Here is a 20,453-nt window from a genome sequence, read left to right as displayed (position 1 = left end):
GACACAAGATTGATAAAGTGAGTTGTTTTACTATATACCAGCAATGAACAAGAAGTATTTAAAATTAAAAACATAATACCATTTACATTACCATTCTCCAAAAATTAAATACTTAGGTATACATCTAACAAAATATGTACAAGGTCTATATGAGGGAAAATACAAAATTCTGATGAAGGAAATAAAAGAAGAAATAACTAAATGAAGAGATATTCCATACTCATGAATAGGAAGACTCAATATTATCAACATGTTAGTTCTTTCCACCTTAATCTATAGACTCAATGCAATCCCAACCAAAATCTCAGCAATTTACTTTGCGGATATTCACAAAATGATTCTAAAATTTATATGGAGAGGCAAAACACACAGAATAGCCAATACAATATGGAAGGAGAAGTGGAGAACTACTATCAGACTTCAAGATTGGCATTAAAGGTATAATAATCAAGACCACATGGTATTAGTGAAAGAATAGACAAATAGATAATGAAACAGAATAAAGAGCCCATAAATAGACCAACATAAATATAATCAACTTATCTTTGACAAAGGGGCAAAGGCAATGTAATGAAGAAAAGACAGGCTTTTCAACAAACGGTGCTGAACAAATGAACATTCACATGCAAAAATAATCTAGACACCCTTTGGGAAAACTAACTCAATAAATCTTATATTCTTCAAGAAAATTAATGCAAAATGGATGACAGAGTTAAATGTAGAACACAAAACTATAAAACTCTTAGCGATAATACAGGAGAAAAATCTAGATAACCTTGTTTCCATCAATGACTCTTTAGATACAACATCAAAGGAATTTCCCATAAAAGAAATAATTGATAAGCTGAACTTTATTAAATTTGAAAATGTCTGCTCTGCGAAACACACTATCTAGGGAATGAAAAGACAAGTCATATACTGGGAGAAAATATTTGCAAAATACATCTGATAAATCAACTGCTGTCAAAATATATAAAGAACTCTTAATACTCAACAATAAGGAAATTAACAAACTGATTAAAAACTAGAACAAAGACCTTAACAGGAACCTCACTGAAGAAGATATGCAGATGACAGGCATATAAAATGATATTCCACATCATATACATTTCCATGGTGAAGAAAATGCAAATTAAAAATGAGATACCACATCTATTGGAATGGTCAAAATCCAGAACACTGACAATATCAAATTCTAGCAAAGATACGGCGCAATAGGAACTCTCCTTCGTTGCTGGTGAGAATGCAGAATAGTTCAGCCACTTTGGAAGACAATTTGGCTGCTTCTCACATGACTAAACATACTCTTACCACACAATCCAGCAGTAACACTTCTTGGTATTTACCTAAATGAGTTGAAAACTCTTGTCCACACAGAAATCTGCACAAGGATGTTAATAGCAGCATTATCATTAACTGCCAAAACTTAAAAGCAATGAAGATGTCTTTCAGTAGGTGAATGAATACATAAACTGTACATCCAGATAATAAAATATTATTCAGCACTAAAAAGAAATGAGCTTTCCAGCCATAAAAAAACATGAGGAAGCCGGGCGTGGTGGCTCACGCCTGTAATCCCAGCACTTTGGGAGGCCAAAGTGGGCGAATCATGCGGTCAGGAGATTGAGACCATCCTGGCAAACATGGTGAAACCTTGTCTCTACTAAAAATACAAAAATTAGCTGGGCGTTCTGGCGCATGCCTGTAATCCTGGCTACTCGGGAGGCTGAGGCAGGAGAATTGCTTGAACCAGGGAGTCGGAGGTTGCAGTGAGCCGAGATCACACCACTGCACTCCAGTCTAGTGACAGAGCAAGATATATTACTAAGTGAAAAAGGCCAATCCCAAAAGGCTACATACTGTATGCTTACAACTATATGACATTCTAGAAAATGCAAAAATAAAAAGATCAGTGGTTTCCAGGGGTAGGAGAGTGGAGAAATGAACAGGTGGAGCACAGAAAATTTTCAGGGCAGTGAAAATATTCTATATGAGAATATAATGGTGGATATATGTCATTTTAAATTGGTCCAAACCTATAGAATGTACAACACCAAGAGTGAACTCTAATGTAAACAATAAAGTTTAGGTGATAATGATGTGTCGACATATATTCATCAATTGTAACAAATGTACTACTCTGGTGGGGGATGCTGATAATGGGAGAAAGCTATGTATATGTGGGAGCAGGGAGATTATGAGATATCTCTTTACCTTCCTCTCAATTTTGGTATAAACCTAATACTGCTATTAAAAAATAAAGACTTTAAAAAAAATGAATCAATGCAGTCCATCATATTAATAGGCTAAAGAAGAAAAGTCACATGAGCATATCAACCAATGCAGAAAAAGCATTTGACAAAAAAGGGTCTCAGAAAACTTCCTTGACTTAATAGAAAGCATCTATAAAGACAAAACAAAACAGATACTTAACATAAACAAAATACTTAACAAAAGTCTGAATGCCTTCTCCCTAAGACTGGAGAAAAGGCAAGAGATGTTGCTCTCCCCATTCTTATTCAATATAGTGCTCAAAATTCTAGCCAATGTAATAAAGCAAGAAAAGAAAATTGAAAGCGATATGAAAAAAAAAGAAGAAATAAAATTGCCCCATTGGCAAATGACATTACTGCATACATAGAAAATCCCAAAGAATCTTCTAAAAAAAAAACCATCTTAGAGCTAATAAGAGAGTTTAACAAATTCACAGTGTACAAAGTAAACATACAAAAATTAATTATGTGTTTACATACTAGCAATAAGCACATGAATACTAAAATTAAAAATATAAGGACTTAGAAAATGAGACATTTAGGTGTAAATCTAACAAAACACATACAGAGCTAGGATATTGAAAGCTACACAACACTGATGGGAAAAAATCAAAGAAGATCTAAATAAATCAAGACACATACCATGTTCATGGATCGCAAGACTTGACATAGCAAAGACGTTGATTCTTCCCAACCTAATATATAGATTTAATACAGTTCCTATTAAAATCCTAGCAAGATTTTGTAGACAAGATTATTACAAAATTTATATGGAAGGAAAGAGAAACTAGAATTACTAAAATAATTTTGAAAAAGTGGACTAAAATGGGAGGAATCAGTCTACCTGATTTCAAGACTAATTATATAGCTACAGTTATGAAGACTGTGTGCTATTGATGGAACAGAACCTAAAACTCAGAAATAGACTCACAAAAATACATCCAGCTAATTTTTTTACAAAAGTGCAAAAGCAACTTAATGAAAGAAAAACAGACTTTCAACAAATGGTGCTGGAACAATCAGACATCCATAGGCAAACAACAAAGCAAGAAAGGAAGGAAGAGAGAAAAGAAGGGAGGAGGGGAGGGAGGAGAACCTCTAAGTCTCACACCTCATATAAAAATTAACTCAAAATAGATTACAGACTTAAATGTAAAATATAAATATGAGGTGATGGCAGCAGGAGAGAAATGGGTATAGCTATGAAATGATAACATGAGGGATTCCTGTGATGGAAAAGTGTGTCATCTTGACATCAATGCTAAAATCCTGGCTGTGATACTGTACAGTAATGTTGCAAGATGTTGCCATCAGAGGAAACTGGGTAGAGGATATATACCAATACCTCTTTGAATTAGTTCTTACAACTGTTATGAATCTACAACTATTTCAAAACAAAAAGTTTAGCATAAAAATACTAAGAAATACCTCTCAAAAGTTTAACCCATATATGAGTTTAAAACAAGAAAGGAAATCTCAATGCACCCAAAGAGAAAGGCAAACTTAAGGACAGAGAGTACATGGAAGTTAAAGCTGGATGGCCCTTGAGAGATCCATGACCAGCTATTCAGATTAAGAATTAGAATTTAATTTACCAGCAGGGGCTGGAATGAGAGTTTTTGATAGAGCCAAGAACTGTATTCGCTTTAATAAAGCCTGAGCTAAGAAATGTTATGAACAGGAATTAAATAACGTGCTGTAAACAGAAATTAAAATTATAGTTTAACGATCCAGGTACATAGTCCAGAGGGTAAGTGCTTGGCAGAATTAGAATGCCCCATGAAAAATCAGAACCCCAATCCTGCCTTATGCACAAGGGTAGATATTTTGCACTATCCTTCCAGTGCAGACATCTAAACTGAAATACTAACAACAAATTCACTTGGAACCAATCCTGTAGCGCCCCTGGCAACAGCAAAACCAAAATGACCCCCACTGTGATACTCACTCCTGAGGATAAATTCAGAGTCTAGCTGATTAAAGAACACAGTTCCTCCATCAAAAAGCTGAGAATGGAACAAATCAACTAAACTGTCAAAACAAACAAATTCCACAATGCCAACGTTGTGAAAGTGTTGACAGGGGAAGGGTAGTGAAAATGGTGGAGATGACAGAGGAGAGCTGCTGAGCTGAGACATGGGCTGACTCAGTCTGGGAGCAGCCTCAAAGAGGACAAGGGCTGGAGACATGCTAGAGTACATTAAATGGAGGAAGGAAGTTGTCCCACAACTTCCCATAGGTAGCTTTTCTAGGGTCCTCAGTATGAAATCATCTTGAGCCTGCTCCAGAGGAGACTAAATGAGCCTCAAATCGTAGACAACTCCAAGAGAACACAGCCTCCAATATCTCATTCAGATGACCACATCTGAAACAAAGAAAGCCAGGTCTGCACCTCAGGAATGACAAGCAGATGCCCTGGTCCACATGAAAGTGTTTCCTTCCTAAGAAGGACTTCCCAAATGCTGCTTCTGCCCCTAGCAGTGGAGAAGGGCTTACAGCCAGCAGATCCTAGGCCTGCCATCCTATGAATTTGAATGTAGGGCCATGCTTGGGTGAGAGAACAACTACACTGGATATCACACCCTAGACACATGATCAGAAGTCAGACACAAGTCCAACCACTATTCTTTAGACTAGGACCACTCTAGGTGGATACTGGTAAATTTGGCACACAAGCAAATGAACTTGAATCCAGTCAAGTAGTGCACACACAGAAAGGAAAGAAACTCATTTGGCTTTGGGTTTTGTAACCATCCATTTTTTTTTTTTTTTTTTTTTTAACCATCCATTAAACATCCAATTATGTGTAAAACGTTCCAAAATAATCCTCCGAGTAGAATGTTTCTTCCGGGAAAATCATTCACTGATCTGGATGTGAAAGTTTCCCATCATCTTAACTAACACTTTGTGCTTCTGAACTTCATATGACTCTGAAATCTGAATCTGAAAATGCCTACATGGTAGTACTCCTGCTCCTTGGGGACATGTGAAATTGAAAGGGTCCTAGTATTCCATTCCCAAGTCTGGGATAATGCTAAACAATATGCAATTTCCTTTAGAAAGCACAAGATGAAAGTGGGGAGCAATTTACAGCAGTGGTTTCATCCCTGGCTGCTCATTAGAATCACCTGGGGAGATCTGGTACTTCAGAGTAATATTGGCCAATACCACCCATTAACACCCACTTATGCTAATCCAGTGGTTGGCAACACTGACTGCACTTTAGAATCTTCTGAGGAGCTTTAAAAAATGCTGATGCCTGGACTCTTCCCTCAGACCAATTAAATCAAAACATCTAGGCTGTGGGGTTGGGGCATGGGTCCATTTTTAAAGCTAGACAGCTAGTCTTAATGTTGAGCCAGGGTTAAGAATGACTACTCTAGACCAGGGCTTCTCAAACTTCAGTGGGCATCAGAATCTCCTGGAGAGCTAATTAAAACAAAGGTTTCAGACAGGCAAATCTATAGAGACCAAACAAAGATTAGCGGTTCCCTAGGACTGGAGGAATGTGGGAATGGGGAAGTGACTGCTGAGGGATATAGGTTTCTTTGTGGGCTAACAAAAATATGCTAAAATTTATGGTGATGGTTGCACAACTCTGAATACATTTAAAGCCACTGAGCTGTAAACTTTAAGTGGGTTAACTGTATGTATGTGAATTATATCTCAGTCAAGCAGCTAAACACACACAGAGAGATTTTTGTCCATTCCCCAGTGATTCTAACACACTAGGTCTGAAGTGAAGCCCATGGGTTCGTCTTTGTAATGAGCTCCCATTCAATGTGATGTTGATTCTGCAGGTCCACAGACCATACTGCTCCATCCCACGGAAACATGCTCATGTTTAAGGAGCATGATAATGTTTCATCACCAGGGGCTCTTTCTTCAGTTCTGGCCATAGAGGATCAAGTGCCATGATGCTTCTGGGGTTGTCTTACAGGAATGAGAGCCAGGATTGCAAAAGGGAGATGTGATGGGAGTTCAGAGCAAGCCTAGAGGATGACAGCCAGGGAACCGGGAAATGTTCTGCAGCTCAACGAAGCCCCTGATGAGGCCCAGAGAGAAGAGGAAAAGAAAAATAGAAAACCACTAACCATTCTTGATTTTGTGCTATGATCTAATTAGGGGGAAATGATAAATACCTAATACGAAAATCCAAATTTACAGAAAGAGGCAAAGCAAGACTTTCCATTTATTGTACAAAGCAATTCATCCCCAGAGGTCCTCTGGAAAACTTAAACCACTGGATAATGTTTTACTGAATTTTCTCACAGTATTCTGGCAAAGTCAAACTCTAGAAACACAAGATAAATGCAGCCCTAAATTACAAAGCACAGAAATTCTTAGCAAAATGGTAGTAACAATGGGAGGATTTTGAACAAGTGCCTTTTGCAGGAATGCCAATGCCACTAGAAGTTTTGCTTAGCAAACCAACCCTGGCATAGGGGCCAAGGCCGAAAACATGGACTCCTCCAAAACCACCTTCAGGACTCTGGGATTCCTTCCCCTGCAATCGCTCACTCCCTAAACACATACCTCAAAAAATCTCAACAGAATTCCTGAGCATTGTTTGCCCTGCAGTTGCTGGTGGGGCTGTCACTATTGGTTGCATTTTGAGATACAGCGTGTAACGGTAGAAAGACTGAACCCAAGGTAACTCGCACAGTGAATTTATTCAATATCTCCAAGCTGCCTCATCTGCTAAAACGAGGCAAAGAGGACAATGAACATAAATCACATAGTAAACCACACACTCCAGTGCTTGGCATATTCAAATAATATAACAGCAGCAGCCAATATTCATTGAGTGTTTATTATTTATTAAACACTCCACAATACTCTATTAAAAGTGTCGGCAAACTTTTTCTGAAAGACCAGACAGCAAATATTGTGCAGTTCCTCAGCCATACAGTAACTACCCCAACTACTCAGCTCTGTTGTTGCAGTTCAAAAACAGCCATAGACAATCTGTAAACACACAGCATATCTGCCTTTCAATAAAACTTTATTTATAAAAACAAGAGGCAGGCCAGATTTGGCCTATGGTTCATAGCTTGCCAAACCTTGCTCCATGATGCAGATACTACTATTATCTCCATTTTACAGATGAGAAAACAGAGCCACAAAGGGATCAATTGACTGCCTGAGGTTCCCTCATGAAGTCTGATTACGAAGCACACAGAGTCAACTACTACATCACAGCAGCTGCTATCACCATCATTATTTATAACATTCTCACTCAGTCCAAATTTAAGTTCTGTTCGTTCAAAACATGCTGTCCAGCCAGTCAGTCAACAATACCTTCAGAGCTGCCTCAGAGGCTGAAGACCAAACTCAAATCCTCCCTCTTCTTCCCCCTCCAACCCCGCCCTGATGTTCCTGGTTGGAGTTCTGTCTGCCTTCTCTGAACCCTCAGTGCCCTGCCCTTACTCTTTGTACCTCTCAATTCAATCTCTTTTATTTATTAAACACTTTCTCGCCAACCCCTTTGGAGGCCAGGATCATCACCTGACCTCAACTCCCATATGTCAGTGCATCTGTGAACCTGTTGGTAGTAGGTCTACTGGTTGAGACTCTAGGGTCCAGAGCAGAGGAAGGAGATGCCAGAGCTCGCACTCACCAGTCCGTGGCAGGCACTGAGGGCTGCCGTCCCAACTCTGGTGCCCTGCTGCAGAACCGTGCCACTGAGATGGCAGAGCGGGGCAGAGGAAGCCATCATCTTAACTCGGGAGAGGTTCCCATATCTCTTCTCCATGATGTAGCTATTGGAAAGAAATCCACGATTGACCGTCAAGTTAAAAAACAGGTCCTTCTCCTCGTGAGAAATTCTGTAGTACACCCAGTCCTCTGAGCCATCCAAATCTCTCCTCCTCCTGCTGCTCGTGATGGGATAGTGCAAGCCATACGACAAAAAATGCCCACTGGCGTCTACTCGGACTGGACTCACCATGTGGTATTCTGGCAGACCCTTGATAAAATGCTCTGAAAGAAAAAGAGAAATGGAAGAACAGTGAGAGAGACTGGTAGGAAGGCAAAGCCACTTTTGTTTGGAACTTGGATGCTAGCTTTCTTCTTTTTTCTTTTTTTTTTTGAAATGAAGTTTCACTCTTGTTGCCTAGGCTGGAGTGCAATGGCACGATCTGGGCTCACTGCAACCTCCTCCTCATGGGTTCAAGCGATTCTCCTGCCTCAGCCTCCCAAGGAGCTGGGATTACAGGCATGTGCCCCAATGCCTGGCTAATTTTGTATCTTTTTTAGTAGAGATGGGGTTTCTCCATGTTGGTCAGGCTGGTCTCGAACTCCTGACCTCAGGTGATCCACCTGCCTTGCCCTTCCAAAGTGCTGGGATTACAAGTGTGAGCCACCATGCCCGGCCGCTAGCTTTTTAATTATACAATCCCACTGTTGAATTGAAGTTTAGAGATCCTTTCCATCATACAAATACTGTTAACATTAAATTCCCAGAACAACTTAAATTTAGCTGGTGCCTCCTCCTCAGTGACATGATATCAGGTGTTTTACCAGAGACAAATTAAGATGGGAATTAATCCGTGATGGGCACTGTTAGAAAAGGGGCAAGGTCTGCATGAGGAGAGGGAAAAAAACAAAATCATGGCAAACTCATCATATGCATGCTGATCAACCTCACACCAATTACAGCATAAGAGTGTTCCATAATGTGGCAAAGAGTGCATAAAAGAAGCTGGGTTTTAAAAAAATGTTTACCAAATGCATATGATAAGGGTATATATCAGGATCCGAGGCATTGGCTCAAAACATAAAAACTGCCACTTTAAAAATGCAAGACTGGAACACTTGATCCTTCCCCACACGAGAACACATACACATTTTGACCTACTCAAATTTGCCTCCCTACCACTACCTCCTTATTTTGATGTTTGAGAATAACAAAGGATCTACCTAGCAGAGAATTTATCATCACTCTGGATTATAGACTTCTTTCTTTTGTTTGGTTTTGTTTTGCTTTGTATTTTTTTTTTTTTTTTTTTTTTTTGAGAGGGAGTGTCACGCTGTCGCCCAGACTGGAGTGCAGTGGCCGGATCTCAGCTCACTGCAAGCTCCGCCTCCCGGGTTTGCACCATTCTCCCGCCTCAGCCTCCCGAGTAGCTGGGACTACAGGCGCCGCCACCTCGCCCGGCTAGTTTTTTGTATTTTTTAGTAGAGACGGGGTTTCACTGTGTTAGCCAGGATGGTCTCGATCTCCTGACCTCGTGATCCGCCCGTCTCGGCCTCCCAAAGTGCTGGGATTACAGGCTTGAGCCACCGCGCCCGGCCTGCTTTGTATTGTTTTTTGAGATGGAGTTTTGCACTTGTTGCCCAGGCTGGAGTGCAACGGCATGATCTCGGCTCACCACAACCTCCGCCTCCCAGGTTCAGACTATTCTCCTACCTCAGCCTCCTAAGTAGCTGGGATTACAGGCATGCGCCACTACACCTGGCTAATTTTGTTTTTTTCGTAGAGACGGGGCCATGTTGACCAGGCTGGTCTTGAACTCCTGACCTCAGGTCATCTACCCACCTCAGCCTCCCAAAACCATTAACCATTTAGTAAGATAAACTAATATGTTGCTTAAAAAAACAAAAAACAAAAAACTTCTACTTGTCACTTCTCAGTTGTAGTTTTGCACTTCGTAACTTGCTTTACTTTGCTCATGTAACTTCTCCAACTAGAATGTCTTTTGCATTCTATCAAAATCCTGTTTAAGCATTCAAGTCTCAACTTAAATCCTTCCTCTTTTTTGTCCTAGTGTCCCTGGCTAAACTTCTCTCGCCTTTCCCTGAACCCTCATGCCCTTACTCTCTGTACCTCCCAGAATGACTTTATTTTATATTGCCTTTTATTATACAATTTATCCCCAAATCTGCCAGATTCTTACACGTCACAGGTGCTCAGTTCTTATGTGTTGATGTATCAGTAAACACTATCATAGCTGGTTAATTAAAATAACTGGACTTGATGGGCTACAATTATAAAAAAGCTTTTTTTTCCTTCCAGGCAACTACCTCCAAACCCTTTGTGGAATCATTCTTCTCTGCCTTGGATTAAACATGGGGCAGAACACAGAGTTTTCACTCTCAGGCACTAACGAATGGTCTCCATTTTTAGGCATAAAAAGCCCGGACCCATTATTTCCGACTGCAGCAGCTAGGCACAACAGACCACACGGCAACATGGGCAAATCTTCACAGCAATGCTCCATGAAAAACAAGAAATAAAACAAGCTAATGCAGAGCTATTTACATTCATGGAAAATACACACACACGAAAACAATAATACAAAGTTTTCCAGAACACACTGGAACAAGAAATACATATGGAACCCATTAAAATGGTTTTCCATGGGGAAGAATTGGAGTAGGGAGTGGGAACAGAAATGCATAAATACACATAACAAAAAAAGCTTTTTCGCAAAATTCATGATACTAGTGTGCCATGAACTGAAGTGTATAACTGACTCAGTCCTCTCTCCTGCCCATTCACTCCCTAAGAAACGTCTGCTCCAATCTAGTATTGGAGGACCTTCCAAAGAGAAACTGTGGGTGGGTGAGGCGGATGCAGTCAGCTCCTGTAGTATTTCCCTCTGGCTGCTCTTCTCCTCTGCTACTCACAGTGATGCTTCTGGCTCCTCCAGGGCTCGAACAGGGAAGGGAGTTAGGGGCAGAAACTATCTTATTCAGTTGGGTATATAGCAATGGTACCATCTAGCAATGGTGCCCTGTATGTAGCCAGTGTCCACATGCTGACTGGCGCCTTCTATTAAGAGAAGCTCTGTGGCCACTGGGAAACCTCTGCTCCCTTCAGGTCCCTCAGTGTGGATAATTCCTCCTCCAACTGGCCACCCACTGCCTCCCTATCTTCTACCCCTTTACTGAAACCACATCACCCCTACAGGGCATCCTCTTTGGCATCTTTTCAAGATGATCCACATCTTGTTGCCTTTCATGAGGTCCAAATCTGGCTCACAAGAAGCAACCATGATCCCTGACATCCCCTTCACCCCCATCCCACGTCATGAAAATCAGGCCACTCCTGGCCGTGCTCTTGGTCAGCTCTGTCACCAAATGTCATTCCAGGCAGTCTTTTGCCTATCCATATTTTAAGGCTAAAATGCTAGTGGCCATGCTCCCCAAGCCCATAGCAAACCCTCAAGATCTCTAGCTGTCCCTTCCCTTGCCTTGAGTTGGGGCACAGTAGGGGGAATGAATGCCCTAGCATTCTCATCTCTCCTGAAGCAATTGTCTCTCTGAAATCTCTCCACTGGCCTTTAAGCCTCTCCTCACGCTCATACTAGGAGAGTGAAGGAATTAGAATCACACCATCCCCCTGCAAGGCCCACACACATGGTCTGAAATTTCTCTTTAAGTGTGTGTAGAAAATTAATCATTTTTTTTCTTCTCAGACTTAAAGTCTTGGCAGAAACTGAGACAAAAGAACGAGTCCCATTTGAACACCCTGTTACACATGCAAGTCTCTGCATCTCTATCAAAACAGAAAATAAGCATCTTTTCTAGCAGATTATTTTTTCAAAAAGCCAGACTGACTGATTTAAGGGGAGCACGAACGAAAAGCTACCACATTTTAAAAAATGAATTCTGAATAAAATGTTATACTCTTCCAAGTCAAACGAGCTGTTACCTATTGAAAAACTCTGAAAAGAATTGAAAATATCTTATTTGCTATACTTAGAAAACAACTATAATAAAATTTAGGTTGTCATGAAACAAACCAACAAGTGTGATTCTAAATCGATCTTACATTATTAAAAATTACTCTAAATTTTTATGTAAGTTGATATATCAAAATAATTGTAGCAATTTTACAGAAATATGGAAACAATAGGATATAATAAAGGGGCAATAAATGTATAATTGCATCTCTACTGTAACTGCAACTGTGAGACATATTAATATATATGCATATGAATAAAGCGTTTGAAATAATGGGAAAGAGTGAACATTTTTATGATGATGAGATTTGGGGTGTGGTTTTTCCTTTTAAAATTTGTAGTTCCTGTGTTGCTTTTCCCAGCTAAAAATAAACAGGTGAGAAGGATTGAATGGGGGAGTGCTATGCTGGCTTATGAGAGAACCATATAGAATATCCAGTAGACAAGATAAGTGAGGCATGCCTGTGCCCCATGACACAAGGCTGTCTGACACTGGTCACTCCCGATGCCTTGCTGATGGTACCCATTACAGCTGGCCACATCCTGAAGGAAGAATTCACCTTGGAAGAGGCATCCCTTGACCGAGACTGCTGGAGATGGGGACGGGGCAGCTAGAGTAGAGCTCGAGGTCTTCTCAGGCAATAGGAAAGCAAAATGAGTTTGGAGCGACAGATCCACAGGAGTGTTAGCAGGAGACAAGGGTGTGAGAAAAAGCAGGCCAGGGTAGAGGCAGGCTTAAATGGCAGGCTTGGTATTCTGCCATCAAGGCCATCCAGCAGAGAGAAGCAATAATCCCAGATCTGACTTAGAAGAACTGCAATGGGAAGAGTGTGGAGGAAGCAAACTTAATCTAGGAGTTATCTCAATTTATCCAGAAAACAACATTTTTTCTCATAAATTTTCTGACTTAAAATATTCATTATAGAAACTGCCTCTGAAGATACATCTCACAGATTTAAATATGATTTTTGAAAGTATAAAATGAAAGACGAAAGTTTGCCTATGCCCTAGCACCTATTGCCCAATAAATAAAAGAGCAAACACATTTATAAATTTTGACCCAGTTGCTTTTGATCGAACAAGTTTTTAAGAGAGCCAATCTAAGCTGGCTATAGAATAATATGATAATAATTGCAGTGTTTCATAAGCGCTTGCTGTGAGCCAGGTACCATAAGTCTTTCCTCATTCAATACTCACAACAACCCTGTGATAGAGATTCAGTTGTTATCCCCATTTTATAAATAAGGAAACTGAGTGTAGGAAGTCACTGTGCCACATTATATAACATTCCTTGGATTGAAACGCTGTGCCTTCTATTTCAAAACCATGCTGTAGCCACCACACTTCATTAGTAAGTAAAGAAAAGCAGCTGCTCTTGGCAGAGAGCGTAGCAGGGTTAGAGGTAATAACACTGCTCCTAGGGACGGTGATCTGACCAGACAAGAAGCGCTTCACTTCTTTACGCCTCAATTTTCTTAGCAATCAATGGACATAGTAATTGCCTCTTTGTCGGGCAAAGCGATGGGGGATAACATCGGTTTTCCCTCCTGATCTGATTGCATAGGAGGCAGCTAAACCATGGCAGCCCATAGGTGTGGATGGAAATCGGGGGTCACTTACAAAGTGTGGTTTGTGTTGGTGACCCAAGCTCAGCTACCTCAACTATACAATGGGCATAATAATAATAGCATCTACCTCCTAGGCTGGGAGTGAGGCTCCAATGCATTAATATATTTAAAACATTTAATATTGTGCTTGACAAATAACATTCATTAGACACTAGCACTGTTGGTTTTAAAGGTAGAAACTTGGCTACCAGGGATCACTGTGGACATAGACATGTGTAACCTCCAAGCAGAGATAGGAGAGAAGCCCACACTCACCTTAGCCTCCTCTCCATAGGCTAAGATTAGTTTTGCAGATTTGTTAGCTATAATCTTGGCCAACGAAAGCAGAACTCAGAGGAGATATGATAGCGATGGAGAAATAGGTGTCAAGAAATAAGAATAGCTCCTAATTTTTATCATTTCTATGGTCAAGTACTACATTAAGAGTATGCCAGCTTGGTCTTATCTAATCGTCACAATTCTGTGGGTAAGCATTATTAACTGTATCCCTCATCTGGGGCTCTACTTCCATCTCTGTAAAGTGACAACAATGAGGGATGAGGATTTGTTCCTGGGCAATCTGATCCCAGAGCACACACTCCTAAGCTCTGCCCTTACTGCGTGCATCACCAGGGTCTGTTACCCAGCACAGATGTCAAGGCGGGTTATCAATAAGGTGTGGGGTTGGGAGGGCCAGAGGCTGAGATACACGAAAATTAAATCACAATCTATTCAAGGGTGTGTAGAAATACATTATAAGCTCCTAATACTTTGATTTGCCTTGTTTAAAATTATATTGGAAGCCTCAGTCCACAAGTTTCAATGGTACTTCATGAGAAGCTCTTGAGTAAAGGCTGTTGGCACAAGCGCTTTTTAAAATACAAAACAAGGCATCTTTTACCCTCAGCTTAGAAAGGACAGAGGTAAGAGTATTTACTAGCTTTGTACAGTTTAGGCTAAATCTATAGTTTTTTTTTTTTTTTTTTTTTTTTTTTCCAGACAGAGTCCTGCTCTGTTGCCCAGGCTGGCATGATCTCGGCAGCCCACTATATCCTCTGCCTCCAGGGTTAAAGAGATTTTCCTGCCTCAGCCTCCCAAGTAGTTGGGACTACAGGCGTACACCGCCACACCTGGCTGATTTTTGTATTTTTAGTAGAGACAGGGTTTCGCTGTGTTGACCAGGCTGGTCTCGAACTTCCGACCTCAGGTGATGCACCCGCCTTGGCCTCCCAAAGTGCTGGGATTACAGGCATGAGCCACCGTGTCCGACCTATTCTTTTTTCTTTTTAATGGAACGCTTCACAGATTTGCATGTCATCCTTAAGCAGCGGCCACACTAATCTCTGTATCGGTCCAATGTTAGTATATGTGCTTCCAAAGCGAGCATTATCTGTACTTATTCTTTATATGTATTTCTATCTTAGAAAGAATTGAATATCTAAGATCGCTTTCTAAAAAAAGATTATGAAATTCCTATAGTAGAGGTTTTTTTTCATAATTATCTTCCATGTAAGATAACTGTAACCTTGCAACGCGATTTTTATTATAGAAATTTACACGTTGGAATGTTGTGAAGAACTGTGTTGGTCTCCTCAAAATTGTAAAGTATGCCACAGAAGATTGGATTTGCTCATCAACTCTATGATAACTAATGTGCTAACTATATAGATTATTATAATCAACACAATATATCAAATCTGTGAACTCTCTTCTTACATTAAGAAAACAGCTGAAATCCTTTCCTCCTTGCAGAATTTTTTAAAAATAGAATACATAAATAATTAAAACTCTTATCTGAAAACACCGCAACATTCCCTCTGTTTCTTGCACAAGCCTAAAGCTCATCTCTAATATGGAATAAAGTGCCTGTCCTGTTGATTTCACAGAGATGTCAGGAGCAAAAGAGGTCATGGAACAGACTGGCACTTTGTAAACAGCATAGGGATAAACAACCCAAAGGGGATATGATTGGCTGTAGAAGAGAGGCAGTATGTTGTCTGCGAGATTAATATTTCCTGTTGTTCTGATACTTGGTTGTGAACCAAGAAATCCTGTGTAAGTCACAGCACATTCCTATATCATAACTGAGCAATGTGGAAAGAATACTGGGCAGTTAGTCAAATAGCCTGTTTCTATGTTTCTAGTCCCAGAAAGGACTGGATTTACCTCCATACTCCTTCCAACGACTAAAATATTGATTTAGCCCAACTCTGAGAACTAGAAGGAACCTAAAAGGTTATGTAGTGTCTGAATCTGGAGACTCAGTCTCCAACCATGGAACCCTGTGCAATTCCCTTTACCCTCCTCATGAAGGGGCATTTATTCGGTGCTTAATCATATATGCTGACTAACTGATGCCCTAGACCTCCCATTCCTTATCCGTAGAAGTAAAAAGGGGGCCAGGCATGGTGGCTCATTCCTGTAATTGCAGCATTTGGGGAGGCTAAAGTGGGAGGATTGCTTAAGGCCAGGAGTTCAAGATCAGTCTGGACAACATAGCTAGACCTCATGTCCATAACAAAATAAATTAAATATTTCAAAAATAAGAATGTGTGAGATGATCTCTGAAGTAATTTGTAAGTTTAAACGTTCAGGATTTGAGTGCATTCAAAAATGCTATCAAAGTGGAAATGGAAGTCTAAGGAAATTGGTTATTTGTGAGGCTGTAGGTAGGTCGTTTGGAGGGAAAGCCCACGCCATCCTAATCCCAGATAGCCTTAGAATTTCATTCTCTACTGTTTCGCCCTCATCCATCCCTTCCTCCCTCTTTCTGACTCTCCTTCTTAATTGTAAGTATAAGTCTGCTTGGAAATTTCTCCTCTGAGATATGAACAGAAACTTCTCAAAAGAAGACATTTATGCAGCCAACAGACACATGAAAAAATGCTCATCATCACTAGCCATCAGAGAAATGCAAATCAAAACCACAATGAGATACCATCTCACATCAGTTAGAAGGGTGATCATTAAAAATCAGGAAACAACAGGTGCTGGAGAGGATGTGGAGAAATAGGAACACTTTTACACTGTTGGTGGGACTGTAAACTAGTTCAACCATTGTGGAAGAAAGTATGGCAATTCCTCAAGGATCTAGAACTAGACATACCATTTGACCCAGCCATCCCATTACTGGGTATATACCCAAAGGATTATAAATCATGCTGCTATAAAGACACATGCACACATATGTTTACTGCGGCACTATTCACAATAGCAAAGACTTGGAACCAACCCAAATGTCCATCAATGACACACTGGATTAAGAAAATGTGGCACATATACACCATGGAATACTATGCAGCCATAAAAAGGATGAGTTCATGTCCTTTGTAGGGATATGGATGCAGCTGGAAACCACCATTCTCAGCAAACTATCGCAAGAACAGAAAACCAAACACCACATGTTCTCACTCATAGGTGGGAATTGAACAATGAGAACACTTGGACACAGGAAGGGGAACATCACACACCAGGGCCTGTCGTGGTGTAGGGGGAGGGGAGAGGGATAGCATTAGGAGATATATCTAATGTAAATGACAAGTTAATGGCTGCAGGACACCAACATGGCACAAGTATACATATGTAACAAACCTGCACGTTGTGCACATGTACCCTAGAACTTAAAGTATAATAAAAAAGAAAAAGAAAAAAGAAATTTCTCCTTTGCACTAAATATGGATTATTTGTAAATCCGCTAGGGAATTGATAGTGGTTGGTGAAATGCTTTTAAAAACTGAAATTATTGGCTGGGTGCAGTAGCTCACACCTGTAACCCCAGCACTTTAAGCGGCCAAGGTGGGCAGATCACCTGAGGTCAGGAGTTGGAGACAGCCTGGCCAATATGGTGAAATCTTGTCTGTACTAAAAATACAAAAATTAGCCGGGCATGGTGACACACATCCGTAATCCCAGCTACTCAGGAGGCTGAGACAGAAGAATCACTTGAACCCGGGAGGCAGAGGCTGCAGTGAGCTGAGATCACACTACCACACTCCAGCCGAAAGACAAAGCAAGACTCGGTCTCAAAAAAAAAAAAAAAAAAAAAAAAACTGAAATTATTTTTAAACCTAAATAAACATATATCACCAATAAGCTTGGAGCATGTTATAGGTTTTTTTGAACAGTGGATACTCTCAGCACATAGCTCTAGGTAGAGGTGACTAGGGAAAATAATCATATCTCACTTTTCAGAGAGGAAAAACCATGGCCCATGGCCCAGTGGTGTCTGCTTCACACCAAGCTGAATTCCCTTACAATGAACATGTGGAGCAAGCAGAGCTGAAAACCAACCCAGGAGAATGTGTGTCTTTGAACGAAATCATCTCCAAATGCCCTGGGAAGTGCTTGCAAGCTTTGTTTGTGCTGCCCCAGAAGGGAGACCTTTCACAAAGGAACTGTTTTTCAAAGAACAACAAGGCCTGCTATTTTAAACTTGGGGGTGGGAGATTGTATCTGGACCGTTTACACAAGTGAGTGCTGGCTGACTGACATCTAACCCCAGTGTTTGCTGGCTCCAGCTTTCCAAGTAAAGCAAAGAGAGGGACTTGCTTCTCATACGTCTTGAAGCCACAGCAGATGAGTTGTCCAGCAATATTTGAATTTTACCACATGGGCAGAAAACCCTGCTTAGAAATCCTAAACAAGGACAGGCTGGTGATGTTTATCAACCAAGTGACCTTAGGAATTAAAGGGATGTCAGAAAACTATGCAGGACACTTCCCGAAGCTTCAGCACAGTCAGCAAACACAGGACTTAGTGCATGCTAACCCAGTGCTCTGTGTGCATGTGCATGCATGTGTGTGCATATGCGTGTGTGTGTGTGCGTGTGTATCCCTATGATTGCTACAGGACAGTGTTGCATGATTCTAAGAGTCAGACTACCTGGGCTCAAAACCCTGCTCAAAACATTAGCTGGCCTCATAAGCTCTCCAAGCTGCAGCATCCTCATCTGTACAGCAGGGACAGCAACACTGGTACCTGCACCCTGGAAGGCTATTGCCAGTGGTGGGATGGGCTGACACACAGTGCCACGTGGGCCATTGCTGCTGGTAGGACTGTCTACCCCCAGAGGTACAATGAACCCCCCACCAAACATGAAGGTGCCTCTGACCTTTCCAAGTCCAATAAACTGCTGAGTGTTAGGCTTAAAAGACTAAAAACAACAACAAATTGTCCATCAGAACGCTTCCAGTGCTTTCTACAATAACATGAGTTCAGAAATTCAGAAAGAGAAGCTGCCAGCTGTGGTCAGTGAGACAGGACAGGAAAAAGTGAGCCCTTACGGAGGTATAGTTCCCCCAAAAGGACTATTCTTTTAAAAACACAACCCTAAATCTTTCCAGGAAACCAAAACACAGCCAAGCCTGCTCAGTAGGGGGGAAGAATCACATTTCCCCTTTCCTGACCAGAAGTTTAAAACTAACTAGAAACACTGCAATGACTGCCAGTAGCCAGTTGGCACTTAAAAAAAATGATAATTTTCCATGTTTAGAGTCTGAAAAATAGGGGATCGAAACAGTACAGCATTTAAAGAGGAGACAAAAGAGAAAAAGTTACCAGCTTCCTCTTTGGTCTTTCAAAGACCGCAGTGTCATCCCTGTAAAAGAGAGAGCAAGGTACTCACCTTTCTGTAAGAATGAACGACTCATCACCTTAAGCACTGAATTCTGAGAAAGCCTAGGTTCCTGAGCTCCCAGCCCAGGTTTCCTTACAACGCAGCCAAATGGCTTCGCAGAGTTCAGTTCTGCCGGGTGGGGGAAGGGAAAAAGGAGCAACAAAGTTCCTGTATATCTTACCACCACTGTTTTAAAAAGAAATAAAGAAGAGTCACTAACCTTGCCTCCTGTCCGGGAAGCGAACCGGGCCTGGCTGAGGCTGTCTCCCATAGCAAAGCGCCCCAAAGTTAAGGAGCTGGGCCACCACGGAAAGGTTTGCAAGCCAGCTCCTCTGGGCACATGGCATGATTCAGTTGTTGGGGAGAAGAAAAGTCAGAAAAGTTTTAGCCCTCAGCTCCAGAAATCAAGTGCTCGCCTGTGGCCCAGCAGGAAGATGCAGGGGTGCATGGTCCAGGCGCGAGAAGGCAGCGACTGCAAAGCTGCCCGCGATCTCCCTGTGCTTTTTTAAGCAGAAAGGGGCTAGACACCTTTTTCCCCTCCCTCCTCCTGAAAGGGGAGTGATTCAGCTGACAGTGTCCGCTTTCGGTGGAGTGTGGAATGGTCCGGAGCGGGAGGGCGCAGTCCACCCGGGTCCCCACCCCTCCGCCTCCTGCATGCCCCTCGGCCTCGCAACCCGCTTGGTGCATCTTCCTCCGGGACTCCCACCCCCGCGCTCCTCCGGCCCCGCCCCGAGCGCCGGGCCCAGCTGGCTGAGCCGGCCAAATAGGGGAGACCCGGGAGAGCCGCCCTGGGCGGCAGTCTAGGAAGCTGCCAGCGAGAGGCCCCCAGGCCACCCCCACCAGCGTGCTTAAATATACGCTCAAAATGATGAGAACAGAGTTGGGGCAGAGCGGGGCCCCACTCCCCCCATCCTTCCGCGCTCAGCGCTGCCCCCTCCCATACTGTTCTCCTCCAAGTTCCTGAACTTTTCCCAACATCTTTCTATCAAGACTCCTCACCCACTCGGACTGCTCTGGGATTCTCTTCCACTGGAAAACCAATAGGCGATTTTTCTCTTTGCCAAGTCACACAAAGGGAAATGGGCTGCGCTAATCTGCTAATGTGACCTCAGGCAAGACCCTCATCTGTTCGATGAGGTTACTGCAGCAAATGCCTGTGGGCCCCTCTGAGTCTGCCGGTCTCTATGTGGCTTTTCGGCTTTCAGAATCCCATCTTTTCTAGCCCACCTCCATTCACCAAAATGAAACCAGGAGAGTGGAGGAAGTAAGT

At 41.8% G+C, this 20,453-nt stretch overlaps 1 protein-coding gene and 1 non-coding gene across 2 annotated transcripts in view; both read right to left on the bottom strand.

The window, feature by feature from the left end:
- The window catches only part of ADAMTS12 (ADAM metallopeptidase with thrombospondin type 1 motif 12), a 372,068-nt gene extending 352,228 nt beyond the window's left edge, over window positions 1-19,840 (bottom strand). The window contains exons 1-2 of the mRNA XM_007961310.3: window positions 19,404-19,840; window positions 7,894-8,255 (exon numbers count right to left, since the gene is read on the bottom strand). Of these exons, the coding sequence (XP_007959501.3) occupies window positions 7,894-8,255; window positions 19,404-19,530 (489 nt within the window). The 5' untranslated portion in view covers window positions 19,531-19,840. The remainder of the gene's footprint in view (window positions 1-7,893; window positions 8,256-19,403) is intronic.
- On the bottom strand, window positions 14,853-14,956 carry LOC119621532 (U6 spliceosomal RNA). Its single transcript, XR_005238085.1, has one exon. It is a non-coding gene; the product is annotated as a U6 spliceosomal RNA (small nuclear RNA).
- Window positions 19,841-20,453: the final 613 nt, after the last annotated feature.

Source organism: Chlorocebus sabaeus, chromosome 4 (assembly GCF_047675955.1).
Source record: "Chlorocebus sabaeus isolate Y175 chromosome 4, mChlSab1.0.hap1, whole genome shotgun sequence".
NCBI classification, from domain to species: Eukaryota; Metazoa; Chordata; class Mammalia; order Primates; family Cercopithecidae; genus Chlorocebus; species Chlorocebus sabaeus.
This window is presented reverse-complemented; position numbering and strand designations above follow the sequence as displayed.